The 27,806-nt window shown below is 56.3% G+C and overlaps 1 protein-coding gene across 2 annotated transcripts in view; it reads right to left on the bottom strand.

The window, feature by feature from the left end:
• The window catches only part of AP2A1 (adaptor related protein complex 2 subunit alpha 1), a 32,977-nt gene extending 7,955 nt beyond the window's left edge, over positions 1–25,022 (bottom strand). For both annotated transcript variants that reach the window (XM_070498350.1, XM_070498351.1), the window contains exons 1-7: positions 24,786–25,022; positions 13,644–13,712; positions 13,186–13,328; positions 12,854–13,047; positions 4,782–4,911; positions 4,281–4,382; positions 2,903–3,011 (exon numbers count right to left, since the gene is read on the bottom strand). In XM_070498350.1, the coding sequence (XP_070354451.1) occupies positions 2,903–3,011; positions 4,281–4,382; positions 4,782–4,911; positions 12,854–13,047; positions 13,186–13,328; positions 13,644–13,712; positions 24,786–24,852 (814 nt within the window). In that variant the 5' untranslated portion in view covers positions 24,853–25,022. The remainder of the gene's footprint in view (positions 1–2,902; positions 3,012–4,280; positions 4,383–4,781; positions 4,912–12,853; positions 13,048–13,185; positions 13,329–13,643; positions 13,713–24,785) is intronic.
• Between the last annotated feature and the right edge of the window lie 2,784 nt (positions 25,023–27,806).

Here is a 27,806-nt window from a genome sequence, read left to right as displayed (position 1 = left end):
CAGGCAATTCACAGCACAGAGGGCCGAGCTAAAGGACACAGGCAGCAATCAGCCAAACCCTGCAATGCAAGACTCTCCTGGTTTCTTCAAAAACAGGTGGTGGGGGTTGGGGTGGGGGACTATTCCAGACTAAAAAACAAAATAACAAAGACATAATCAAATTTAATTTGTGGGCCTAGATTGTACTGTATTGTTTTGAAGCCATAAAAGTAAAGCTGTGGACAATGCGGGCAGTTCGGTGCCCAGAGAGCTGACGACTCTGTGGGGCTATTCTGCATCTCCCTCGCCGTGAGCAGGGCACTGTGGTCGCACAGGGTCCCCGGGCCCAGGAGCCCGCTTTGGAAGTGTTTCAGGGTGGGGGGAATGTTATGATGTGGCCAACTCAGTTTCAAGTAATTTAGCAACTGTGCGTCTGAGAGAGTGAGCAAGCGAGAGCGCAGACACAGCAGAGGCTTTACCAGCTGGCTGAGTCCAGGGAGAGGGTGCCTGAGTGTTCATTACACTGTTCTCACAAGTCACCTTTATGTTTGAAATTTTTCATAATAAAAAGCTGGGGTGGGGCCGGCCCTGTGGCCAAGTGGTTAAGATCACACGCTCTGCTTTGGCAGCTCAGGGTTTCACTGGTTCATATCCTGGGTGCGGGCATGGCACCGCTCATCAAGCCATGCTGAGGCAGCGTCCCACATGCCACAACTAGAAGGACCCACAACTAAAAATACAACTATGTACTGGAGGGATTTGGGCAGAAAATGCAGGAAAAAAAAAAAAAGAAGATTGGCAACAGTTGTTAGCTCAGGTGCCAATCTTAAGAAAAAATTTAAAAAGAAAAAGCTGGGGTGGGGGCCAACCCGGTGGCATAGTGCTTAAGTTTGCATGCTCTGCTTCAGCAGCCCTGGGTTTGTGGGTTTGGCTCCCGGGCACAGACCTACACTCAGCTCATCAAGCCATGTTGTGGTGGTGTCCCACATATAAAACAGAGGGAGATTGGCATAGATGTTAGCTCAGGGCCAATTTTCCTCACCAAAAAAAAAGCTGGGGTGAAAGCCAATATCATGAAAGAAGGAGTGTAGTTCTGCCAGATGAAAAGACTTATGAGAAATAATACTCAAATTTGATACTTATCTCTTCATCAGATCCTAGTTTGAACAGACTGTGAAAGACATTTTGGGGAAAATTAGGAAAACGTGCAGTGAGTATCAGAGAACCTTAGGGAATCGTTGTTAGTTTTATGTGTGACTGCAGAATTGCTGCTGTGAATGAAAATGTCCACAGTTTTTAGAAATGGGAACAATATATTTAATGTAAAACATAACGATGTCTGTAATGGACTTAAATATTTCAGGAAAAAATAATGAAAGAATAGCATGCACACACAGCAAAATGTGGAGTCTGGGTGACAGGTCCTCGCTACTTGTCTGTATGCTGCAGTTTTTCATAATATGGTGTATGAATAAATCCGGTGGGAATAAACCGGGGCTAGGCTCTTGTGCCCGGCGCCGTCTGCTGGGGCCAAGCCGCCAAGCCTCCCAGGCAGAGGGAAGAGGGTGAGGTGCGCCCGGCACACCCCGAAATTCTGAGGCGGGGCCTCTCAGATGGAGGTGGGCTCAGAGCTCCACCTAAGCGCTTCCTGCCAGGATGAGAAAGAGGCCCAGAGAGGGCAAGCGCCTTCCCCAGGCCACATGGCAAAATTCACCCCTGTCTTTCACAGGCTGTGATGGGCCTTTGGTGCCACTTACATCCTATACTCAATTACAACGTGTGCACACGCACACAGACATGCACGCATAGACATGTACGCACAGTCATGGAGACACTGACATGCACACACTGACATGCACACAGAGAGATGCACGTACTGACGTGCATGCAGACATGTACACACAGACACACACGGTGACATGCATGCACGCAGTAACATGCACACACTGACATGCATGCACAGATATGCACACAGAGTCATGCACACAGAGATGCATATCCTGACTTGCATGCAGACATGTACGCAGTGACATGCATACAGACAGACACAGAGACACAGACCCCCTCACACACAGCTGGCCATGGAGATTCAGGGCCATGTCAGCCCCTGGCCCACGGCAGGCGTTCAGCCCTGGGCTGAACAGAGGGCAACTGGCTCGTGAAGCAGAGACTACGTGCTGAGCGTCCGGCACAGGGTCCCTCAGAACTGTGCTGCAGGGCAGGTGGCCCAGGAGACGGGAGCCAGAGGGAGCCCTGGCCACACGGTGAAGGTCAGAGCAGGGTCTGGAGGCAGGCGCTGCCCCTTGGTGCCGCCTGGGCCTGGGCAGGTGAGGTCTCATCTCCAAGCCTTAGTTTCGCTGTCTGCACGTCGCAGGGATGGGCCCCCACACCAGCTGTTGGGAGGGTGTGACAGCCCAGGCAGCGCCCGGCTCACCATAGGCACTCTGTCCACACCAGTGGTCGTGCCCATGAGCAAGGGGAACGTGAAAACCCCAACAGAGCTACACTAAGTCACACAGCACGGCCTGGAATCGCCCCCGGCCTGCCGGGCGACCTTGGGCGAGGACGCCCCCTCAAGCCTCGGTTTCCTCATCTGTAACAGGCGTGACAACGACCCCCACGTGACAGGGTTGAAACGCACAGGCAGCTTCACGGGGACCCTGGCCCACAGCAGGGACCGACGTACACCGGCAATTTGTCTGTTCTCTGTGCTAGCAGGGCGGCCCTGTGCTGCGCTGCTCCCGGGCTCGCACAACATCCTCATCCTGGAAGCTTCCTGGGGGGCTCTGGGCTCAGGGCGCCCCCAGCTGCGGACTGGCCCCCGCCTCGCCTCAGAGAAATCCTGACGCAGACCCCAGCCCCGGGCCCGCCTGCTCCCCCCAGGTCGGAGGCCCCAGCTGCCGGGGCGGTGGGCCCGTGGTACCTGGCGGGGGGTAGCACTGGAGCAGCCGGAGCAGCTTCACCGAGAGCCAGGGCGCGGGCACAAAGTAGTAAGTGTAGTCCTGGAGGTCGGTGGAGGCCGAGGAGACGATCTGGGGGGAGAAGCGGGTGAGGCATGGGTGGGGCCCAGAGCAGGGGCGGGGAAGAGCCACGGCTGCCTCCCCGAGGGGTGCGGGGACCTGGGGCCCAGGGAGGGAGCGAGGAAGCCTCGGGGATGTAGTGAGGGACCTGGTGGATCTAGGCTCAAGCCCGGGCTGGGTGATTTTTCCAAATAATGCTGGTGGCGGGGGGACAGGGGGTGGTGAGGGGGGGCAGGGAGTCTGCCTGTCCGATTCCCTTCCGTGAGCTCCTGCCTCCATCTATGAGCCTCATGCTTCCCTGGGTCCCCAGCCTAATACCAAGTCAGACGCCACAAAGGCTCCAGGAATAGGTGAGGAATCAGTGAAAGAGCCTGTGACTGTTTTCCTTAAGGCAAACTCATACTTAACCTTCAAAACCCCTTCTCCAGGAAGCATGCCCACCATGCTCTCTGCTACTTCCATGACGGTATGTACCCCGCCCCACTGTCACTGTCTGTCTCCCCCAGCAGCTTGGCACACAGGATGTGTGGTGAAGGGATGAAAAAATGATTGAATGAATGAGCTGGGGTGTTGTTCTCTCTGCTCAGGGATCCAGGCCTTTCTTACCTGCCCAGGAAATGTTTATATTTACTCTAAGACTCAACTCTGGGATCACCTCTCCCAGGAAGCCTTCCCGGATTTCCAGGCTGGGTTAAGTGGCTCCTCTGGGGGCCTACCATGCCCAGTGCTACCTCCACAACAGCACGAGCCACCCCGCTGATGAGGATCTGTGACTGAGTTGGCCTGCCGGGCCACACACCCCCCCCCAACAGGACAGGGAGCTCCTGGAGGGTTCGGGTCTGGGGCGGAGGAGGTGAGAGGAGCAGGAGTGAGTGAAAGGAGATGCCCGGGAAAGCGAGAAGCTGGAGGAGGGCAGGAGAAGCAGAGGAGAAAGAGACGGGGGGCGGAGTGGGGAGAGCAGGAGGCTCCTGGGGCTCCCTGTGTGCCAGGCCTGCTCTCAGACTTTACGCAGACCCTGTCACAGCAGAGCTAAGCTGTGAGGCGGGCATGGCTATCACCCCCATTGCACAGATGGAGCAAATGAGGCCTAGAGAGGTCAAGCCCCTTGCCCAGGGCCACACAGCCCAGAAGCAGCTGAGCCGGGACAAAGCCAGCTCAGAGCATGTTCACGGCCACCAGGCTGGGCTGCCTCTCAGGGAGATCAGGGGAGACCAGACAGGTGGCCCAGAGGACAGGGACGCCAGGGCCACCTCCGGCAGCCAGCACCAAGACCACACGCACCCGGCTCAGGCGAGACACAGCCAGGGAGATGCACGTCTTGAAGTCGTCGGGGTTCTTCTTGCAGAGACAGGTGATGAGGCTGACAGCGGCCGTGACCACACCCTGCGGGGCAGAGGGGCAGGTCAGGGCCCTGCGGGAGGGCAGGCCGGGGACGAGCGTCCAGGATCGGAGAGCAGAGACCCAGGAGCGCGCGGGGTGGGTTGTGGGAGGGGTGGGTGGGGCTCGACGACCATGGCCAGCACTGACTTGGGGGTCTGAGGGCCCCCCGGAGGCCCAGGTTCTGGGTGAGGAGCAGAGGTGGGCGGGGTTATAGAGGGACTGCGAGGACTGGGGGCGGGACCAGAGGGCAGCGTCCTTGGCTGGGCGGGTGATGGGTGCTGGGGACAGTGGACAGGATCCCTGGGCAGCCGGGTGGGTGTCAGGGACAGAGGTGGGGGCTCTGGGCATGCAGGCGGGTGCCCAGGGAGTGGGGACGTGTCTGGGTACAGGCGCGGGCCCCACCATGTGCTGGTCGTTGAGCAGATGCACCACGCGGGCCGTCCACTCGCCCATGGGCACCAGGTCGGGCGAGGCCTTGTAGAGCCGCAGCAGGCACAGGGCCGCGCTCTGCTTGACGCTGTCCATGCTGTCCCTGTGGGACACGATGTGGGGGGAGGGGGGCAGGTCAGCGCGACACCAGCCCCGCACACCTCCCCCCTCTCTCGCTCCTGTGAGGAAGGGTGGCTGGCGAGAGGCAGAGAGCGCCAGGCGGACCCAGGATCCAACCTGGTGCTGCCCCCGTCGCCCACCAGGCCTCCGTTTCTTCATCTGCAAAGTGGGTTGCATCTCGGTGACCTCATGTGGTCACTGGCAGTGCGAAGCGAGATGTCCAGCCGGGCTCCGCCCCTTCATTCATTTACCAAGCATTTACTGAGCGCCTCCTGGGCCCCCGGCACTGCTGAAAGGCTGCGGATAGAGTGGTGGACGAACTGGTCCAAGGGCCTGTGCCCACAGAGCATACGTTCTGGCCGGGCAGTCGGTGTGTGAGCTCAGGCACCGACACCGGTGGGGTCAGCACACAAATGAGGGCGGGAACAAGCGTGCACCCAGGACGCTCTTGTGGAGGGAGGCCCCTCTGACAGGTGACAGGGGACCAAAAATCTGAGTAGCGGAATGAGAAGAGACTGGAAATTGCTGCGCGGAATGTCCCAGGCAGAGGGAACGGCCTGTGCGGAGGCCCTGAGGTAGGTGTGGGCCTGTGTGTGGGAGGAGCAGTGTGGAGGCTGGTGTGGCGACAGCAATTGAGCGACCGAGGCCAAGAAGGCTGGAGATGGGTGGAGGGGCACAAAGGGCCAGGCTGCAGGGCCTCGTGGGCCATGGTGGGGACTGCTTTCATCTAGTGGGAGACGGAGCTGCTATGGATGACAAGCAGGGCAGCAATGATCCTAACGTGACAGCAGTAAAGCTACCACCGGAGCCCTTCCGATGTGCCCGGCACTGTCACAGGCCCCCTGCAGGGACTAACTCAGTTATGTCACCCTCACAACAAACTAGAAAACAGGGACTGCCATGCGCTGCCGCGCCCAGATCTGGCCTGTTCTACAGGGTCCCTCCGCTGCCTTGTGAGGGAGAGGCCTCATAGAGGTGGGCCTGGGCCACACAGAGAGGTGGGGTGAGGGCAGACGCAGTGGGGCGAGAGGAGGTGACAGCAATGGGCCAAGCAGGAGCCCGGGCTGCCGGCCGTGGGGGTGAGAGAAGGGGGTCTGTTCCAGGTACATTTGTCAGGTCAAGGCAACAAGACCTGCTGTGAACTAGATGAAGGGTCGCGAGGGGACAAGAGGGGACAAGGTGAGCCCCGAGTTCTGACCTGAGGGACCGGTGAGCAGGGAAACCATCCGTGGTGTGGGGGTCTGGGGCAAGAAGAGGGGGCGCTGAGTGGGAACCCCAGTCCAATACAGGACACGTAGGGAGTTGACAGGCTAATGAGACACCCAGGGAAGACGGTGGGGGCGCCCTGGAGAGGCAGGGCAGGATTCAGAGTGGGCGGGGCCGGAGCCTGAGGCTGTGCGGCTTCCGGCAAGTCCCTTTCCCTCTCTGAGCCTCCATATTGTCCCCCATAAAATGGGAACCCCATTGGCCTCTTCCGAGGAGAGGAAGCCTGGGGTGGGCTGAACAAAGGCCCCCCAAAGACGCCTACATCCTAATGCCCAGATCCTGTGATTCCGTTCCCTTATGTTCAAAAGGGACTTTGTGGAAGGGATTAAGGATCTTGAGACGATCCTGGACTATCCAGGAGGGCCCTAAACGTCATCACAAGGGTCCTGAGAAGAGGGAGGGGGGAGGGTCAGAGTCAGAGAGAGATGTAAGGGTGGACGCAGGGGGCACAGAGAAGAGAAGATGCCAGGCTGCTGGCGGTGAAGCTGGAGGACGGGGCCACGCACCGAGGGATGCAGGCGGTGCTAGAAGCTGGAAGAGGCCAGGAAACGGAGTCTCCCCTGGAGCCTGCAGAAGGAGACAGCCCCGCAGACACCTTGACCTCAGCCCAGCGGACTGATTTCGGACTTCTGGCCTCCAGAAGTCCGTATCAGAGAGTCAGGGTGTTTTAAGCTGCTAAGTTATGGTCACTGGTCACAGCAGCCACAGGAGACAATGCAGACACCTGTTTAGCATAGAACCTGGCAGCCAGCGGGGGCCCCATCTGAGAGGGCTGACTCAGTGCCCCGATCGGTACCCAGTTCCCAGCATAACGCAGAGCCTAGAGCGTGACGGGGTCCCGGGAAGAGCTCCCTGGGCCCTGGGGTCAGACACGCCTGCTCCAAGTCCTGACGGGTGGGTACAGTTTTGGGGTGAGTCCCTGACCCTCTCTGATGAGCAGTTTCCTTCTCAGGCAGTGAGGAGCCTTGTAGGATGCAGGGGGTGGAGAAACAAGATTGTCCATCAGAAGCTGATGCAGCCGCAAACACAGAGGGGCTGCCGGGAGCTGTCACGACCACCCAGGCTGTGGCCTCATGGTGAAATGTTTCCCAGAAAGGACCCAACAGAAGCCTGAGCAAAGGGCACAGGGGGCATCTTGGGAGGGGTGACCTGCACGACCCGAAGGCCAAGGGAAAGATATTTCACTGATGTGGAGGAGAAGCGCGAATTACAGCGACAGCAGCTGTTTCCGCCAGCACCAGGCAGGCGCGCCGTGCTGGCCAGGGAGCCGGGAGCCCCGGTGTGGACACGGGGACAGGCCCTCGGAAGAGGAGCTGGGCCATCTCTGCTCAGGCAGCCACTTCAGTGACATGGATGCCACCAGAAATCCCGCTGCTGGACACCCACCCGGGAGTAAGGCGATGCTGAAGGACCTTCAATGCCCGCCTGTCACCAGATCAAAACGGGAAACCAGCAGGAGGTCCGTCCCCCGTGTGCTCGACTAACGGTGTCTTTTCACCGTCGTCCTCACAGCTCACAGCTCCCGAGCCCTTCCTCCGGGCCACACTCGGTCAGTGCTTCCGAGTACTAAGCAGTTTGATCCTCACCACAGCTCCCCAAGGAGGCGGCTTCTATTCTCATCTCCGGTTACAGGTACGGAAACCTCCCCTCAAAGACCAAATGAAGCCGCAAGAGCTATTTCTCAGGCTGGTTACAGAGACCGGACCCCATGCAAGGAAAGTCTGAAGCCACGTGGCACAGGGCGTGCGCCTGGCATTCAGAGACAGAACGTGCTGGGGAATAACAACGCCGCATGCAGGGCACCACGAGGGAGAGGGGAGGATGGAGAGATGACGTGGGGGACACGGAGGGGGACCTCAACTGTAACTGTTTTCTTTTCTTCTTTTTTTTTTTTTTGAGGACGATTAGCCCTGAGCTAACATCTGCTGCCAATCCTCCTCTTTTTGCTGAGGAAGACTGGCCCTGAGCTAACATTCGTGCCCATCTTCCTCCACTTTATACATGGGATGCCTACCACGGCATGGCTTGCCAAGCGGTTCCATGTCTGCACCCGGGATCCGAACTGGTGAACCCTGGGCCGCTAAAGCGGAACGTGTGCACTTAACCACTGCGCCACCGGGCCGGCCCCTCTTTTCTTTTTTTACAAAAAGGCCTGACACCTTATGACCCAGCCATTCCACGCCCAGGCATCTACCCAGAACTGAAAGTTCACAGCAATGTATTTGCATGTTGCTCACAATCGTCAGAAGGTGGAAGGCTCTGGATGAACGGACAAACAAAATGTGCTCCATCCATCCAGGGTGAGATTACTATCAGGCCACAGAAAGGGATGGAGCACTGACATTGGGCTGCGACATGGGTGAAGCTTGAAAACATCGTGCCAAGTGAAAACAAGCCAGGCATGAAAGGCCACATATTACGTGGTTCCATTGATCGGAAACGTCCAGAACAGGCAACTCCACGGAGACAGAAGGCAGGTTAGTTAGAAGGCAGGGGCCCGGGGGAGGCGCAATGGGGAGCCACTGCTCACGGGTCTGGGGCTTCTTTCTGGGGTGATAAAAATGTTCTGGAACTAGATAGTGGTGGTGGCTGCACAACACCGTAATATATTAAAGACTACTGAACTGGACACTTTAAAATGGTCAAAACGGTGAACTTTATGTTATGTGAGATTTATCTCAATTAAAAAAAAAACATCTGGGGCTGGCCCTGTGGCCGAGTGGTTAAGTTCGCGCGCTCCACTGCAGGCGGCCCAGTGTTTCGTTGGTTCGAATCCTGGGCGCGGACACGGCACTGCTCATCAGGCCACGCTGAGGCAGCGTCCCACATGCCACAACGAGAAGGACCCACAAAGAAGAATATACAACTGTGTACCAGGGGGCTTTGGGGAGAAAAAGGAAAAAATAAAATCTTTAAAAAAAAAAAATCTACCTCTGGACCCCCGTCAAGGCCAAGGCCAGGTTTCCATTGTCGAGAACGCAGCCCACACTCAGACAACCCCAGCCTGGCCCGTGGTGTTGGCAGGGCATGGCCCCTCAGCATTCACTCCCTGCTGTGAACCTGGGATGTCACCCCTGCTCATGTGTGTCTGTCACACGGGCCTCCGTCTCGGCCCCGGGAGGCGCTAAGCTCTCCCTGCTCAGGGTGTCTCGCCTGTCCTCGTCTTAAAGGAACCGTCAGCAGCATTCGCCACGACTGACCGCTCCCGCCTCTGTGGAAGTTTCTCCCCGAGCCCCGAGCCACGGCCTCTTCTGCATTTGACCCCCATCTCCCCCGCCAGACCTCGACACCTGCCGCCCCAGGGCTCAGCCTTGGTCGCTTCTCTTCCCTGCTCACATCCTCCCTGAGGGACTGACTTCATCGGGCCGTGGCTTAAATTACCATCCATCCTGCGCGGTCCCATACCCATGGTGGCCCCCAGGCACTCGAGGCTCCTGAGCACGTGAACTGTGCTGAGTCCAAACCGAGACGCGACGTGAGTGTAAATTACACACCAGTTTCAAAGACTTAGCACAAAAATATCGTTAAGATGGCGCACGAATAATTTTTACGTTGCTCCATGTCAAAATGAAAATATTTTGGGTGGATGAAGTGAAATTAAAACATTAAAATTAGTTTCACCAGGGGCCAGCCTGCTGGTGTAGCGGTTAAGTTCCTGCGCTCTGCTTCGGGGGCCCAGGGTTTGCAGGTTCGGATCCTGGGCGCAGACCTATACACCGCTCATCAAGCCATGCTGTGGTGGTGTCCCACATATAAAGTAGAGGGACACCTGTGTTAGCTCAGGGACAATCTTCTTCAAGAGGAAAAAGAGGAAGATTAGCAACGGATGCTAGCTCAAGGCCAATCTTCCTCACCAAAAAACAAAATAAAATTAGTTCCACCTGTGTTTACTTTGTCTAATGCGGCGACTAGGAAAGTGGAAAGTGTGTATGGCTTGCACTCTATGTTTCGTGCACAGGGAAGGTCTCCCTCAGCTCTGTCTCTCTGGCTCTGATTCCCGCTGTCCAATCACCTACTGAGGTCTCTCCTTAGATGTCCAGTGGTCGTCTCAAATTCAACATGGCCAGACGCAGCTCCGAATCCTCCCCTCCTTGCCTGGCTCTCCCCCAGTCTTCACCTTTCACCCCCTGTTCAACCTCCCTCCTCTCTCTCTCTCACACCATGTGCAATCTGTGCTGCCAGCTTGACTTGCAAACAAACCCCCTCTCAGCGACCTTCACTATGACGATCTAGGTCCCAGCCACCGTCAGCTCTGAGCTGGACAGCAGTGGATGTCTCAACGGTTTCCCGGCTGCCACCCCGGCCCCCGACGGTCTGTATTTCTGCCTGGGATTTCTCGGGCTACTTGACTCTGAGGACCAGCCTATCATTGGTTCTGGAATATTCTCAGCTGTTATCTGTTCAGACAATGCCTCTGTCACAATTTCTCCCTTTCTTTCTAGCACTCGAAATAGCGTTATGTTAGACTTTCTGTGTCTGCCGTGACTCTTAACCTCTCTTTCTAAATTTTCCCTCTCTTCCTTTCTCCAGGCTGCATTCTGATTCATTTCTTCCGTTCTCCTGTCTGTTTACTAATTCTGCTTTGGCTAGGTCTCCACTGCTGCTAAGCCAGACCGCTTCATCGTTTTAAAATTTCAGTGATACTTTCCATTTCCTTTTCAAATCCGCTTGCACTTGGCTCCGGCGTTTAAATCATTCTCATATTTCTTGGCACCTATGAAACATGCTTATTTTACGTTCTGGGTGAGAATTCCAACTCAACTTTTATTTTCAGCTTTCTTTCCGCTGGTTCTCCCTCACGCTGTCTCACGTCCCGTGTTTAGTGATTTTCGACTGCGAGCTGCTCATGAACTTGGAGCTTCATCTGTGGAAGTCTCTGAGGCCTGTGGGCAGGTGGGCTTCTCCAGACAAGCCTGGGCTACTCCCACTGTGCATCACTTCAGACTAAAGCCTGGCTCAAGGATTTGACGACCCAGAGAGGGGAAAATCCAGCTGAAAACCAGTGTGCAGGCTGCTCTGGGCCAAGGTTCAAATCAGGTCGTTTTGCTTATAGTCCCCAAGGTGGGTTATTTCTGGGTCACCCACACTTTGAAGTGTGGCCTCTGGAGCCTCTCCTTGGACAAGCTCTGTCTTCTGTTCCCAGAGGCCACATGCCCCAAAACCAACAGCCAGGGTCACCCAGTTCAGCGAATCCCCTCTAAGCAAAGTCTGGTTTCTGCACCCTGCTCATCTCCTCGGGCACCAGGCTCCTCTCAGCTGTGGCCTGTGCTGCTCATTCTCTGACCAGCTCATGAATACACTGAAGGATATTTCCTTTCCTCTCTTATCTGGCATTGACAGTTGGGTTTCAGCAAGAGCATCCATCAGGAATCTAGTCCATATGTTGCCAGAAATGCAAGTCCTGCCTTCTCCCACACTAGGCCCAGGGATCTTTTAAAAATACAGAGCTGATCATATCATCCACCTGCTTAAAATACACCAGTTGCCTCAAATTTCAATTAGAGTAAAATTCAAACTCCCCTTACTCGCTCTTGTTCGCCGCACTCAAGCCATAGACATTATCTCTTGGTTCCATAATGGTAGAAAGCTCATGCCTGCCCCAGGGCCTTTGCACTTGCTGCTGTTTTTGCTTTGGCCCCCTTTTCTCCAATGTTCTTGAATGACTATCTTCTCCTCATCATTCCAGTCTCAGAGTACACGTCACCTCCTTGCAGAGACCCTTCCTGATGAGTCTAAGCAGCCTCCCCCACCACCCCCACTGCCCCCCACTACTCTGTTTTGTTTTCTTCAGAGCATCAGTCATTGTCTGAACTCATCTTACTTCCTTGTGTATGTGTTTTCTGTTCAGGTCCCCGTGAGAGGTAAGCTCTGCGAGGGTGGGCACAACAGTCCTGCTGCTCTCTCCCGACCCCCCATGCCCACAACAGTGCCCAGCACCACGGGCACTCAAGAAATATTTCCTGAATGACCTCCTGCCTCAGGACGATCACACTGACCCCAGTGCCCTTCGTGCCTTTCCCCTTTCCACAGCCAACGACTCCTGCTCACCCAGGTCTCAGCCTGGTGCCACTTCCTCTGGGAAGCCCTCCCTGATCCCCCAGGCTAGGTCAGCCGGCCCTACTAAATGCCCCTGTGGGATCCTGGGCCCCACAGCATGGTTCTGAGAGGAATTACACATTTCATCCTGTGATTTTTCAGTTAATATTTATCTCCCACCCCGGACCATGAATGCTGGGAGGACAATGACCGTGTCCACTCCTGGTCATGGTTATATCCCCAGCAATCAGCCTAACGCCTGGCCCATAGCAGACGCTCAACAGATGTTTGCTGAGTGAATGAATGGAGAAGACGCACAAGTCTGGAAGGCTGTCACCAACATGACTTAAGGTTATCGCCTCTTCCACACCAGACGTCACAGGTCAGTTAATCCAACAGGTGCCCCACAGGCTTTGTTGGGGGGCCACCTCCCACACTGAGTCGGCACAGTCAGATGAGAAGAGACAACCACAAGGCTGCCACCAGACCACCGGGGTTCCAAGCCCAGTGTTGTCCTACACCCCGGCTGGGAGACCTTGGACAGGTGACACAACCTCTCTGACCCACAAACTTGGCTGGGCCTTGTTTCCCCCATCCCCCGGCTCAGCTCCCCAGTGCCTCACCCGGCCACCAGAATGCGAGGGATGTCAGCGGCGAAGGCCTCGCCCATCTCGCGGCTGCCCACGTTGGCGATGCAGTGCAGGGCCAGGCACATGAAGGTGGGGTTGCGGCTGGCCAGGTCGTTCTTGATGGCGTTGTTGATGAGCCGGATCAGCTCCGAGTTCGAGTTCACCAGCACCGAGATGAACAGGTAGCCCTGGGTGGGGAGGGGGGAGGCTGGGAGCCTGGGGCTAATGGGCCCTCAGTCCCATTCTTACACACTGGTGTCCGGGCTTCCACTGCCCTCCTCCCTCAGACCTGGAGTCCAGCCCCCGCCCCTCCTCCCCAGACTCACTATCTGTTTCTCCGTGTACTTGTTGGAGCTGAGCAGGTTCACGGCCTCCATGTGCCCAAAGTCAATGTCATGGCCAAGCAGGAAGATGAAGAGCAGTTTACACACGTATTTTTTCTTACTGTAGCCATCCAAGGCTTTGTCCCCTGGGCCAGAGGAAGGAGGAAAGGGGAGGCAACAATGAGGATCACACCTACGAGTCTCAGGAATCCTGCCCCAAGCCCCTCCTCCCTCAGGCCCTCCTCCCTCAGTCCCGGGAGTCCAGGCCCCCAGCCCCTCCTCCCTCAGACCCAGGAGTCCGGGCCCCCAGCCCCTCCTCCCTCAGACCCGGGAGTCCAGGCCCCAGCCCCTCCTCCCTCAGACCCGGGAGTCCAGGCCCCCAGCCCCTCCTCCCTCAGACCCAGGAGTCCAGGCCCCAGCCCCTCCTCCCTCAGACCCAGGAGTCTGGGTCCCCAGCCTACCTTTGAACTTGGAGCGGATGTTGGCCAATTCCTTATTGATTCTCTTAATCTCTGCCTCCTTGCTCTTGCCTGGGGAGGGGAAGGCAGGGCGGGTGGTGAGGGTCCTGACACCTGCCCTCACTTTCCTTGGCAAGGCCCCTCCCGGCTGGAAGGGCAGACTCTCTCTACCCTGGGGCCCCGGGCCTTGGGCTGAGGCCAGGTCCCCTGGCCCCTCTCTAGATGGGAGCTGCAGGGAGGTGAGAACCCCAGCTCACTGGTCTCTACAACCCAGAGAAGATGCCCGGCACACACTCTGGGGCGGTCCCTGACTTCCTCCCTCCTTCCTCCTCCCACTGTGGCCCCCGGACTGTCCCCTCCCTGGGAGCTCCTGTCCCCACCCACAACTCTGGCTACCCCTGCACCAGCCCCCAGCACTGGCCTGGCAAGAAACACGTGATAAATGAATGAATGAATGGATGGATGGATGGGTGGGTAGGTGGGTGGATGGATGGGCGGATGGGCGGGGGGTGGGTAGATGGATGGAGAGCTTGGCTGCCTTCTAGCTATCCCCCAGGACCTCAGCCCTACCACATCCCCACTGAGCTCACTGTCTCCTGAATCCTGCTCCTCCCCTAGATTCCCAATTCCAGGAAGGTCCCCTTGTCCACCCAGTCACCAGGCCAGACCCTTGGGTGCTGAGTTCCCCCTCCCTTCCTGTCCTCCTGGCCACCAACCTCTCCCCACCTTGAGTGTCTGCGACATCCTACACTTCTGACAAGATCCACTTAAGGGGTGGCTCTAAAGAGCCTTCCCTCTCCCCACGGGCCAGGTCCCATCTTCCTCTGGACTCCTTGATGCCCAGGCCTCCCCATCGAAGCACGATGTGTCTGGATGGTGCCCGGGTCTCGGCTGCCCTCACTGCTGGCTGTATCCTTCCTCACGCTCCAGCTCTACTCCAGCCAGATTTTACCATCTCGCCCTTGACAGGCTCCACCATTCACTCAGCTCCTCCAAACAGAACCCACGTGTCCTCACCCCCTCCCTCACGCCATCGCCGTGTCCACTTGGCTCAACCTTCAGAGCGTGTCCCCAGACACCTCCACCTCAACCACCTCATCCAGACTCTGTCCTCACTCACCAGATCATTGCAGCAGCCTCCTTTCTGGTCTCACTGCCTCCTGCTGAGGGGACTCCACCCCCTGGCTCTAAAGCCCTCTGGCCACACCCTGGCCACCCTGCCAATGTCACCCCTCACCACCTTGCTGTGTGTCCCAGCCCCACTGGCCCCTGCTAGCTCCAGGGACATTCCACACTCTTCCCGACCTCAGGGCCTTTGCATGTGCTTGCCCTCTGCCTGGGCCCATCTCTCCAGTTATCTTTCCGTCATTTAGGTTTCAGCTCCCGTCCCCTCCTCTGAGAGCCTTTCCTGACCAAGTCTTTAAAGTCAGTGCCTCATTCTCCTGTTCCCAGCATCAAAATAAAAAAGACCTCCCTAGCACATTTTACACCCTGTAACTATTTTCTTTATCTTTACTGTCTAACCTCGGCTCCCACTTTAGACTATGAGCATCAAGAGAGCTTCTAGAACAGTGCCCGCCATACAGAAGGTGCTTAATAAGTGTCTGGTCATCCGAAGGGTGGCGACCTGCTCTAGCCATGGCTGTGGCATCCTCACCCCTCAGCATGTACCCAGGCACCTGAGAGGCTCAAGCGTGCATCAAATGAATGAATGAATGAATGAATGAATGAACAAAAGAGAAATAGAGAGTATGTGCTCTCTGTCTCCTCAGAAATCCTGCTTCTCTTCCTACTCCCAGCTTCGAGGGGAGCTCCCACAAACCCCACTTCGACGATTGCCACCTCCAGGAAGCCCCCTCCAATGACCACCTCCTTGTCAGCGCCTAGCAGACCCCAGAGCCAGGCGGCTCCTGAGTGCCAGACACGTGGCCGTGCCGAACTGAGACGGGCTCTAAGTGGCAACGCCACCCGGGTTTAGAAGACTCGTTGTGGAAAAAAAAGAATGTACAATAACCCACTAAAATTTCTAAAAGATTGATGATGTGTTGAAATGATAATATTTTGGGTGTATCAGGTTGCATAAATATATTACTCGAATTAATTTTGCCCATTCCTACTTGTTTAAAAAATGTGGCCACTGGAGCAGTTAAACCACATGCGTGGCTCGCGCTGTGTCTGTTGAACAGCGCTGTCCTCGGGCCGCCCCCGGGCCCCCACGCTGCCCGGGTCGCCTCCATCAGAGCACTGTAGTGGCTGTCGAGGTCTGCTCTGTCCCCGGACACAGGAGCCCCTGAGGGCAGGGCCAGCGTCTACCACTTTTCTGGGTAGCAACCAGCGTGCGAGCTCAGGAAAGGCCTGAAGATGCGGATCATGGCCATAAGAAGTGCGGAGTGACCCGCTCCCTTTACAGATGAGGGCAAGAGGCCTCAGGGACCCTGGCGATGAAGAGCCAGCACTTCAGGGATAAGCTGGAACGAGCCTGGGTGGCCCAGAGGCCACCGGAGCCTTCATCTATTAATTACACGTTTCCTGAGGCTGCGGGCCAGGCCTGAGTGCGGTGACGCTGGGCACCCAGCACCGAGGTGGCCCCGGCACTTTTGACCCACCCCCAGGGACTCCTGGCCTGCGGGGCACAGGCTTGGGCCCCACCCACACAACTGAGCGAGCTGTGCAGGGATGGAGGTTGCCCGGGCACTGCCTGGGGCCTCAGTGGTGGCTGCCAGGAGGGGACATTTGAGGAGGGCCTTGAAAGATGAGGAGGGTTCAGGAGCAGTTCACCGGCCAGGGAGGCCAGAACCGAGCTACGCAGCCGAGGGGTGCCGCACGGGGGTGGCCGAAGCGGTGAGGACAGGCAGCCCTCGGGGGGCGCACAGTGGCCCCTCAGAACTGGCATGCGTGCTCTGTTCTCTCCCTGACCTGAGGATGCCCACACAGTTGCTCCGATTGCCTTACACTCTTCTGTAGGGACCAGAAAAAGCCCAAGAGCTTTTCTAAATGGACTGTACATCCCACAGCGGCTGCCTAAACTTCATCACAGACGGATGGCTACCTAAATGGCAATTAAACTGCCGAGGCTAGAGCCCTCTCTGGTGTTCATTTAAACCTCTATTAAAAGCTTGGAGAAGCAGGCAAAACGAACCTACGGTGTTGGGTGACGGAGCAGCGGCTGGCCTTGGGGAGGGGTGGGGCTGGGAGGGCGCTCGAGGGGCTGCTGGGGAGCCAGAGATGTGGGTCCTGCACCTGGGGGCTATGTTCAGTCGGGGACAATTCATCGAGCTGGACATTTATGAGCTGTGGGCTTTTTTACAGGTACACGATCTCCAAAATGAATAAATTTGTATACAAATATATATTAATCTATTTTTATACTGAAGTAAGTATATCAATTATGTAAAAAACAGGATCAAACAGATATGGATAATTTAAAGAATATTTAAAGACTGTATGTATGTGTGGGTATACACATATTTTTTAAACAGTCTTTTTTTTTTTTTTTTGGTGAGGAAGATGGCCCTGAGCTAACATCTCTTGCCAGTCTTCCTTTTTTTTTCTCCCCAAAGCCCCAGTACACAGCTGTATATCCTAGTTGTGAGTCCTTCTAGTTCTTTTACGGGGGACGCTGCCTCAGCGTGGCTTGATGAGCAGTGTGTAGGTCCACACCCAGGATCCAAACCAGCAATCCTCGGGCCGCTGAAGCAGAATGTGCGAACTTAGCCACTCGGCCACGGGGCCGGCCTCAAAACAGTCTTTACGTTGTCCCCATCCATTGGACACTGTCTTCTGCATAACCAATATGCTTTGCCATTAAAAAAGAATTCACAGGGGCCGGCCCGGTGGCACAGCTGTTAAGTGCGCACGTTCTGCTTCAGCAGCCCGGGGTTCGCTGGTTCAGATCCCGGGTGCGGATGTGGCACTGCTTGGCAAGCCATGCTGTGGCAGGCGTCCCACATAAAAAGCAGAGGAAGATGGGCACGGATGTTAGCTCAGGGCCAGTCGTCCTCAGCAAAAAGAGGATTGGCAGCATATGTTAGCTCAGGGCTAATCTTCCTCAAAAAAAGAAAGAATTCACAGAGAGAACAAAGCACTAGGTGTCCAAAGGAGAAGGGGCTGTGGCCCCGGACGGAGGGCACCCCAGCAGAGAGCACAGCCTCTGCAAAGATCAAGGCAAGTCAGCCTGGGTGCTGTGAGGGTAACACCTGGGAGAAAGAGGCTGAAGGAGCTGTGACAGAACTGCGCTCATGGAAAGAGTGACTTTCCAGCACTCAGGGCCAGCCAGCGACAGGGGGATGAGCTCCCCGTCACAGGAGGCATGCAAGCATGCCAGGATGTTTTAAAAGGATTCCCTTAGCCTCAAACATTCCCTGGGCCAGGTTCAGGGGTGAGTCACACCTGCCTCGCCCCGGGGGCCCTCCTGGGTCGGGAAGGGAGGCTGCCGGGGACAAGGGTGCAAATTTTGACAGAGGCAAACACCACAGGGGCTGGGAAGCTGGACGCAGACGTGGGGAGGAAGGCTCCTGATACCCAGCTCCTGGGATCTGAGGACCCACAGATGAGGCCGGAGCACGCCGCCTCTCCCAGGCTTGCTGAGGGTGCCAGGGAGCCCGGGGCCCTGTGGGCCTGCAGCGGGGCTGTGGGGGCGGCCGGGCGGAAAAGGGACCCCCGACGAGCTGCCCTCCCTCGGGGCCCCTGGTCAGGGCAGATAAAGCCTTCCCTGCGCATTCAGGCCTCGGTATCAGCATCGGGGTGAGTCTGTCCCGGCCACCAAAGGCATCCTAACAAACCCTGCTCCACCCGGAGGGATCGAGGCGCTTTTGTTCTCTGGAGGGAGGGGACACGGGTGCTGTCCGGGACCTCACTACGAGCGAGACCCCTCGCAGCCTTCCAGACGACTCCTGTTTACAGTCTGGGCAGCCCGGGTTCCGACTCCCAGGCGCGCTGGGAGGTGCCTCCCATACAAGTCCCAGCAGCCCCGAGTCCTTACCGAGGGCTCTGGAAGAGGATGCTCGCTGCCTCTGGACCACCAGGAGGCTCAGAACATGCCGGCCCTAAGCTGGCCAGCCCAGGAGCCTCCGGCCACGTGTGGCCACCGGCCACTTGAAATATGGCGGGTGCTACTGAGGGACCGAATGCCTCATTTTATTTCACTCGAATAAATTTAAAATTAAAAACCCATCCTCGATTTGGTGACTAGAAAAGTAGGTTTGGCACAACTTGGGTACTTCGTGAATCTAGTTTTTCAACTATAAGTTTTAGGAACTCAATACAGGGCAAGTATTTCCGATGAAAAGCGAGCCTCTGAATTGAGAAAGAAACGTAAACTGTCTCATTAATTGTTTTTAAAACGTTGATTACACATTCAAATAATACTTGGGGCATACTGGGGTAAGTTAAATAAAAGTTAATTCATTAATGTGAAAATTAATTTCACTAGTTTTACTGACAATGTGGTTACTGGAAAATTTATTTTTATTTCCTTTTTTTTAGGCATGCTTTTTTTTTTTGGGTGAGGAAGATTGGCCCTAAACTAACATCTGTTGCCAATATTCCTCTTTTTTTTTCTCCCCAAGGCCCCACTACACGGCTATATATCCTGGCTGTAGGTCATTCTAGTTCTTCTATGTGGGACGCCACCTCAGCATGGCCTGATGAGCCGTGTGTAGATCTGTGCCCAGGATCCGAACCCATGAACCCCGGGCCATGGAAGCAGAGCATGCGAACTTAACCACTTGGCCACGGCGCCAGGCCCTGGAAAATTTAAACTTATATATTGGTTCGCGTTACAGTGCTCGGTTACACGTGGCTGTGTCGTCGTCTCCATCCCTGAGAGAGAAAATATTCTCCTTGAACCAAGCCACAGCCTGTCACTCCCCAGCCTGAAGTGGCACAGAGACCCTCCCGCAGCCGCTGCCCGACATTAAGGCGCATGTGTGAATGTGTCAAGCCTCCTTGGCCTCTGGTCCAGAAAACCAGCTCCCAAGGGCAGGAATGTGCGGCTGCTCCATTCCCAGGACAGCCCCAGGGCCCAGAGCAGTCCCGGCTCAGGGGAGCGGGTAGGAGAAGGTGGGGCTGGGCTCAGGTCTGGATCTGTCTATCCCCAGGGTCTGGCCGCCACTCACAACCTAAAGCCAGTTCCTTAAAGTGCCGGCCCTGGGGCGGGGAGGGGGGGTCCCAATGGCACACTCATGTTAGAGAACTCCTGGCGTGGAACTCATCCTTTCTGCTCTCTCCACAGCGGCCAGAGGGATCCTGTGAAAACTGGAGTTAGATCCTGTCCCTTCTCTGCTCCAAGTCCCTCCGTGGCTCCCGTCTGGCCCAGAGCAGAAGTCAGGTCCTCAGCGGCCCTCCAGGCCCTCCAGAATCCACTAGTTCCCTCTGAGGGCAACTCCCACCCTCTCCCTGCACAAGCAGCCTCCTCCTCCTGCTCCTCAAATTCCTCCTATACTTCAAGCACGGGCCTGCCTCAGGGCCTTTGCACAGGCTGTTCCTTCTGCCAAGAATGTCCTCCCCTCCAGAGTTCAGCAGGCTTAACTCACCCACCAGATTCCATTCTTTGCTCCAACCTCACCTTTTCAGCGAGAGACTCTCGAAGCAGCCTATACAAGAGCACCACTCCCAACCTTGTCCCCACACCCATGCCCTGCCTACTTCCTCCCATCCACTGCCACCTGTCTAAGCACCTGAATGCTATGTATTTACCTGTGCACTGGCCCGTCTCCCCCTAGAACGTGAGCACTGCAGAGAGGGGACTTGTTTACTGCTGCCATCCCGTCACCTAGGACAGTGTCTGGCCCTCAGTCAGTGCTCGGTCAAGATTGATTGGTTCATTCATTAATTAATTCATTCATTCACAGATTCAATGGGCAAACATCTTCCGAGGACTCCGGTGGCCAGGTTCTGCGGTGGGGAGAACTGGGGACCCGGGGAGCAATCAGCCCCGGCCTGCGCTCCAGGGGCTAGGGGAGATGTCACAAATGGAAGGAGTCACGACCTGGAGCGGACTGTGCCCTCAGGGAGGAGCAGAGCACAGTGGCAGCCCAGCACCCCGAGTCACAGTCACCCCGTCCTCAGGCCCAGGCGGCTGGGGCAGAGGGGCCGCAGCCCAGCCCCTGCCCGAGGGAGCTCCCAGGCAGATAAGTCCTGGGAGGCTGCAGCCCCTCAGGACAGGACCCGACCACGCCCGCCCGCAGGCTGGGCCCTGCCTCCACCCCTTATCTGCAGAGTTTGCCCTTCCTTGCCCTCCTCCTCAAAGCCTGCCTTTCACCCCCTTCTAGATCCTTCCCCCTGAACTCCACTGTGCCCTTTGGATCCTGCAGCAGGATGGCTCCACTCTCCTCCCACTCCTCCACTTGCTCATCTCTGGGCATTGCCTACATCACACCCCTCGCCCTCCTTTGCCCTCACTCCTGCCTGCCCCCTCTCCAGTGCTCAGCACAAACACCAACCCGGCCTTGCCCACCTCCCCAACGGCAGACCCCACCCCTCTCTGCACCAACCACATAGGCCTTAGATCAGATTCTCGACTGGGCCTCAGGACCTTTGCACGTGCTGTCCCTCTGCCTTCACCGCTCTTCTCCACCTCCCTTGGCCTGCCTAACACCTCCACATTGTCTGAGCACCACAACCAGACAGACTCCCATTCTCTCAACATTGTGGCCCTCTCCCTCCCTGGACACCCACAGCTTTTTTCCACTTCAAAAAAAATTGAGATACAACTCACACACCATAAGGTTCACCATTTTAAAGTGTGCCACTCACCGGTGTTTAAATACATCCACAATGTTGTGCAACCATCGCCACTAATTCCAGGACATTTTCATCATTCCAAAAGAAACCCCATACTCATCAGCAGTCACTCCGCATTCCACGCCCCCAGCCCTAGGCAACCACTAATCTACTTTGTGTCTCTATGGATTTGCCTATTCTGGACATTTCATAAAAATGGAATGCTACAAGACGTGGCCTTTCGTGTCTGGCTTCTTTCACCCAGAGCGATGTTTCGAAGTTTCGCCCATGTCGTAGCATCTATCTGCACTTCGTTCTTTCTAATGGCTGAATAGTATTCCATGGTGTGGGGGTCCACACTGTGTATCTACGCAGCCGCTGAAGGACATCTGGCAGGTCTGCTTCCACTTTTGGGCTATCACGATAACGCTGCTGTGAACATCTCTACACAAGTGTTTGCGAGAAGGAGAGATGCAATTTTTTTTTTTTTTGAGGAAGATCAGCCCCGAGCTAACCATGGCCAATCCTCCTTTTTTGCTGAGGAAGACTGGCCCTGAGCTAACATCCGTGCCCATCTTCCTCTACTTTATATGTGGGACGCCCACCACAGCATGGATTTTTGCCAAGTGGTGGCATGCCCACACCTGGGATCTGAACCTGCGAACCCCAGGCCGCCGAAGTGGAACGTGCGAACTTAACCACTGCACCACTGGGCCGGCCCCAGCAATTTTTATGCTGTTCCTCTCTCCCTCAGGGGGCTGGGCGCTTCCTGGGGGTGAAGTCAAGTCTGTCCTATTTATCACTGTGTCCTCAGCGCCTGTGATAAGGCTTGAAACATCCCAGCCATTCGACGTGTATGAGAAAAGGAAGGACAAGAAACCCTGATTATCCAGCCTCAATTCATTTGGCTAAGTGACCGCCACTGCCCCAACATGGGAGTCTCCCCTCTAGCCCCTGGCTTCCCTCTGGGGTCCTGCAGTGACCGTGACCCATTGTGCTCTCTTTCCCGCACAGCCCCATCATCCGATCCCTTTGCAAATCCTTCCAGACAGATCCCAAACCCCACCACTGCTCGCCACTCCCTTCTCGTCCCGGGCAAGGCGACGTCGTCTCTCACCCCAACACTGTAACAGCTCCCTAGTGCTTCCCTCGCTTCTGCTCCTACCTTCGGAGTCTGTTCTCTTCACGGCAGCCAGAGGAATTATTTTAAAACATCAATCGGCTCATGTCCCTCCTGTGCTCAAAAGCTTCCCACCGCTCTCATTTCACTCAGAAAGGCCAAAATGCTCCCTGAGGCCCACAAAGCCCTGTCCCCTCCCTGCCCTCATCACCTACCTACCCTTCCTCCTTTCCTCCCTCCCTCCCTCCCTCAGCTCCAGCCACATGGCCTCCTGGCTCTTAGGTGAACACACACCCAGCATGCTGCAACCTCAGGACCTTTGAACGCACCATTCCCCTGCACGGACCCCTTTTTCCTCCAAAATCTGCAGAGCTCACTCCCTCCCTTCACTCAAAAGTCTCTACTCAAATGTCACCTCCTTGGTGAGGCCTTCACTGAGCACCTTCTCAATCCTGGTGCCTCTCCTCTGCTTTCCTTCCTTATTTTTCTTCACAGCCCGTCAAGGGCTGACACTGTATCATTTATTGCCTTTGGTCCTCTGTGTTTACTTTCCAGCTCCCTCACAGCATGGGTGCTCTCTGAGGGCTGGAATTCTTGCCCACCATCCTAAGCCAGTCCCTGGAATAGTGTCTGGCACACTCTGGTGATCACAAAGTTTTTCTTGAATGAATGAATGAACCAACCTTCAGAGATCAGATGCTGTTATCAGTGGAGTCTGCAGACCAGAAAAGCGAGCGTCACAAAGGTTAAGTGACTCGCTGACGGTCATACCCAGACTGGTATCAGCTCCTAACAGCTGGCCCCCTACAGGATCCATGGCCCCTCTGAGCTCCACCTCTTTTCAGAACAACCCTAACATCTCTCCTCCACGTGCTACCCAACACTTTCCATGTCTCCTGTTCCCAGAGCCCTATGACGTGCTAGATCCTTCCATACCTACTAAACTCTAAAATCATCACTGAGCACTTAACAGAGGCCGCTCCTCAGATCCAGTCGAATGAACAGCCAGAACCAGAGCCAAGATCCAGCGAGCGCCTGGAACGTGCGACAGGCCTCGCTCACCTACCTTATCACAACCACCTCACCAGGAAGGCGCCGTCAGCAGTCCCTCCCCAGAGGGGAGGAAAACCCAGAGGTGAAGGCCCTCACTGAAGGTCACGCGACTAGGGAGTGCCAGCGCTCAAACCCAAACCCAGGTCGAACAGACCTCAAGGCCAGTGCGGATCCGGCTTCTGAAGCTCTTGGCAGCTTCAAGCACCGACACCCGCTCCCAGGAGCTGGGAGCTGCCTTGGCGCCAGGCCTCCCATCATCACGACCATCCTTCCTGCTGGTCCCCACACTGATGTGGTCAGATGGGAGAAGGCTCCAGATTCAGGATTGTGCTGCTCCCTGACCCCTGACCTTTCTCTGGGACCAGGCTTCCCGCACCCCCCAGCTTTGCAGATCCCCTCCCCACAAATTCCTAAGGTCCCCTGGCCCGTTCTCCGAGCCCTGGGCTCTTCTCCTTCTGGCACATCCCTCAAAGCCTCGCTTTATAATGTCCTCTCCTTGCCAGGTCCCCAGCCGTCTCAGGCTCTCTACCCGCAGCGCCTCCCCTCTGTGCTCCTTGAGACCCTCTTTTCCCCTCACTGACCTCGCTAGGCCCCCTCCACCGCCCCCCACGTCTCCTAAGCAATTCTGCATCCCGGAGCCCCTCTATTCCCATCCACGGTCCCGCTATGGTCCCCCACCTTCCCATCTCTCCTCCCCAAACCCTGGGACTTTCTATCACTCCCAGGCCTTCTCTATGCACAAGCCAGGAGCCTCAGGGACCCATCTAGCCCCTTCCCCTCTATGACACCCCCTCCCCCGTGCCCTCGAGCCCGGCCCCATGAGTCCTCCGGGGCCCCTCTGGCCTCCTCCCACTCTATCGCCCCAAGGGGACCCCCCCCCCCACCCAGGCACCTCCTGCCCTTTCTGTCGGCATCAGGGGTTCCTCCAACCCCATCGCTCACACTGCCCCCCAGCCTCTCTATCATTCCCAGGGGACACCTCTACGCCCCCGCCCCCGGGACCTCACCAGCCTCCTCTCCTTCAAGACCCTCCCGGACGCCCCCCGCCACTCCGTGTCGTCACCTCCAGAGGCACTCCATGACACTTCAAGCCCCTCCATCCCACCCCCCCCGAAAGTTGCCCCGGGGCCTCTCTATCCGCTCCCCCTACCACCGCAATGGCCTTCCCCGCCCCGGGCCCCTCCGGAGCCCCCGAGACCCCCAGTTCCGCGTCCCCCGCCACCCCCAGCGTCCCCCGGCCGCGCTCTCACAGTTCCGGATGTCGGAGATGAACACCGCGAGCCCCCGCATCCCATCGCCCTTGGACACGGCCGGCATGATGGCGGTGGGGTCGGCTCCAGGCCGGGCCGGGCAGGGCACAGCGCGGCGGGGGCTGGCAGACGGGGACCGGGAGGAAAGGACCCCAGGCAGCGCCGAGGAGCCGGGCCGGCTGCTGGGGGGCAGGGCGCGCTGGCGGGCGGGCGGGCGGGCAGGCAGGCCACGGCTCCGCCCCCGGCCCCTCCCCTCCCCACGGCTGTCCTAAACTCTCAGCGCCCATTGGCTCGGGATGTTGCCGCTCAGGCCCGGGTTCGCGCCCACTCGCTCTCTCATTGGCCGCTGGACAAAGGCACGCCACTACGATTGGTCCAGCACCCCGCTATTTCCGTTCGGGAGGGAGGGAGGGGGCGTTGCCCGAGAGACAGGCGGAGTTCGGTTACGTACTGTGGGACCGCCCCCTCCGCGCGGCCGGGCCCGACACCGATTGGATCCGGCGGCTCTCCTAGAAGGGCGGGATTGACGTGAAGGAAGGCGGGGGAGCGGGCTTGAGGAGGCGGGACTTGAGTTGGCTGGGACCAATGGGCGTGTCGATCGCCCCCGCGGGCGTCGCGGATTCGCCAGGCCTGTCCCACTCCCGCCCCCGATTGGGCGGTTGTGGGGGCGGGAGAAGGGCGATGATGGGTGGAGAAGGAAAGAGAAGGGGGGTTGTCACTCAGCTGGGCTGGGATAGGTGGAGCGACGCCTGCAATTCCCTGCTGCAGAGAAGGGGTTGGGAGGGGCAACAGAGCATGAGCTATTTACTGCGCCAGCGTTTCTCTGTTCCTCTTTCTCCCTCCTCGCCTCCACCCCCGACTCCTGAGATCTTCTTCCAGGAAGACTCCTTTTCCCCCTCCCCCTCCCTTGTCTAGCGGCCGAGATGTCAAGACCTAACTTATCAGGAGACCGAGAATCCAGAACGGAGGAAACACTCATTCAAATCTAGTCCCATTAAACAGAGGTTAAAACTGAGGTCCAGAGAGGTTGAGTGACTTGGCCAAAGTCCCACAGCTCAGAAGTGGCAGAACCCGGATTTGAACTATATTTTGGCCTTTAACTGCTTCCCAATATACAATCCCGGTTTTTTTGCACCCATAATGCCATTATACAGACATCAGATCAAAATTGTGAGTCTCTCCACCAGATTTGGAGCTCCTCCTGGGCAAGAATGGGACCTGGTAATGAAAAATGCTGGCTAAAATGAAGGAATAGGTGAATCCGTTTTATCTGACCCAACAACCATCCCTTGGCGCCCCAAAGACCCTCATTGCAAAGCTGACTGGCTTTTGGGAAGGCAAGGGCTGCGGAAAACAACGCCCTGGACTGTTGAGAAATTTGGGGCAAAGGGAAGTGGGAGAGTCCATTTCTGTCGCCTCGAGGAACTAAACCCCACCCACCTTTTTCTAATCTCAGAATCCTAGTATTTTTGGAATGAGATTTGGGGGAGAGTTCTGGATCCTGGGAACGTCTGCTCTGAATTCTAGGGGGATGGGGATGAGGATGAGGGCAAGAGCCCACCTTCCAGGTTCAATGGATCCGTCCATTTGCGTTTCCAAGAATGAAGCTTGGGAAAGTCCATTCTGGATTCTAGGAGGACAGACATCGCTCAGCAGTTTTAGTGACCAGGAGAGTCCATTCCTAATATGGGTTGGGGGGGGGGTGCTGTCTGCCTCTAAAGAAGTAGTACGGCCCCATAAAAAAACAACAACAAGAGAAATGATTAGGACCGAGGAGTTGGAAAAAGTGCCTTTTATGGAAGAGGCTTCAAGCATGCCAAGGATGGAGGAGTTCATTCATGCCATGGGAGGAAGCACTTTCTCCCTGAGGATAACGCTGTTAAAATTATGTATTAGTCTGGGGTTCAAACTAGTCTGCTTTTTGAGGGATATGAAGAGAGACACCCAGAGTCCCAAGAACAGGCAAAGTCTGTCTCTGAGAAAGGGGGAAGGCCACCCTCGTCCCCACGCCAACTCTCCACCTCTCTCTCACCCAGCACCTTCAACCCTTTGCCCAGAGCCCACCTGGGGCCAGATGGAGTGACCTCTGGGGTTTCGTGGTGGGGAAAAGGATGTCCTGATTCTAGACCGTGTCATGAATAGGTGGGAGACCTCATTCCTCTCCCAGCCCCGTCTAGAACCCATGAATTAGCCGAAACTTAATTTTTAAGACTGGGCCTGCAGCAAAGGCATTCTGAGGTCTAACGACGAGTCAGGTTGGGAAGGCGGATTTATCCTGGAAATCCCTGAGACTGTGCCATCCTGGGTGGGCGTAGACATGGCGCCCCACCCCCACCCCCGCGCCCCGCTCCGGCAGGAGCTGGTGGGCTGGCCCCTGTTGGATTAGAGCGGCACTGGCAAAAGAAACACAGTGGGAGCCACATATGTAATTTGCAATTTACTCCAGGCACGTTAAAAAGAAAAAGGAAAAGGTGAAATGAATTTTAATAATATATTTTATCCAACTCAATATACCCAAATATATCATTTCAGAGTATGTGGCATTCTTATTTTCCTAAGTCTTTGAAATCCGATGTTTTATACGGATAGCACATCTCAGTTGAGAGTCGCCACATTGCAATTGCTCCACAGGCACAGGCCATTGATAGAGGCTGTGAGATTGCACAGCATAGAATTGTAGCAATGCATTTGAGCGAGAACATTTTGGGGCTCAGGCGCTGACCTACTGCTAAGTTTTAAGACCAGGCCGTGAACGAGTCCACGTTTGGGGGTCTAGATGAGGTTTGGGCAAGTCTTTGTTGGTTTTAAGATGGAGCATTAAAGAGGCCGGCCCAGTGGCATAGTGGTTAAGTTCACACATTCCACTTCGGCAGCCCAGGGTTTGCAGGTTCGGATCCCAGGCGTGGACCTAGCACCATTCGTCAAGCCATGTTGTGCAGCGTCCCACATAAAATAGAGGAAGATGGGCACAGATGTTAGTTCAGGGCCAATCTTCCTCACACACACACAAAAAGATGGAGC

The sequence above is a fragment of the Equus asinus genome, chromosome 26 (assembly GCF_041296235.1).
Source record: "Equus asinus isolate D_3611 breed Donkey chromosome 26, EquAss-T2T_v2, whole genome shotgun sequence".
Classification (NCBI taxonomy): domain Eukaryota; kingdom Metazoa; phylum Chordata; class Mammalia; order Perissodactyla; family Equidae; genus Equus; species Equus asinus.
Note: the sequence above shows the minus strand (reverse complement) of the source record. Positions and strands in the feature narration are given on the sequence as shown.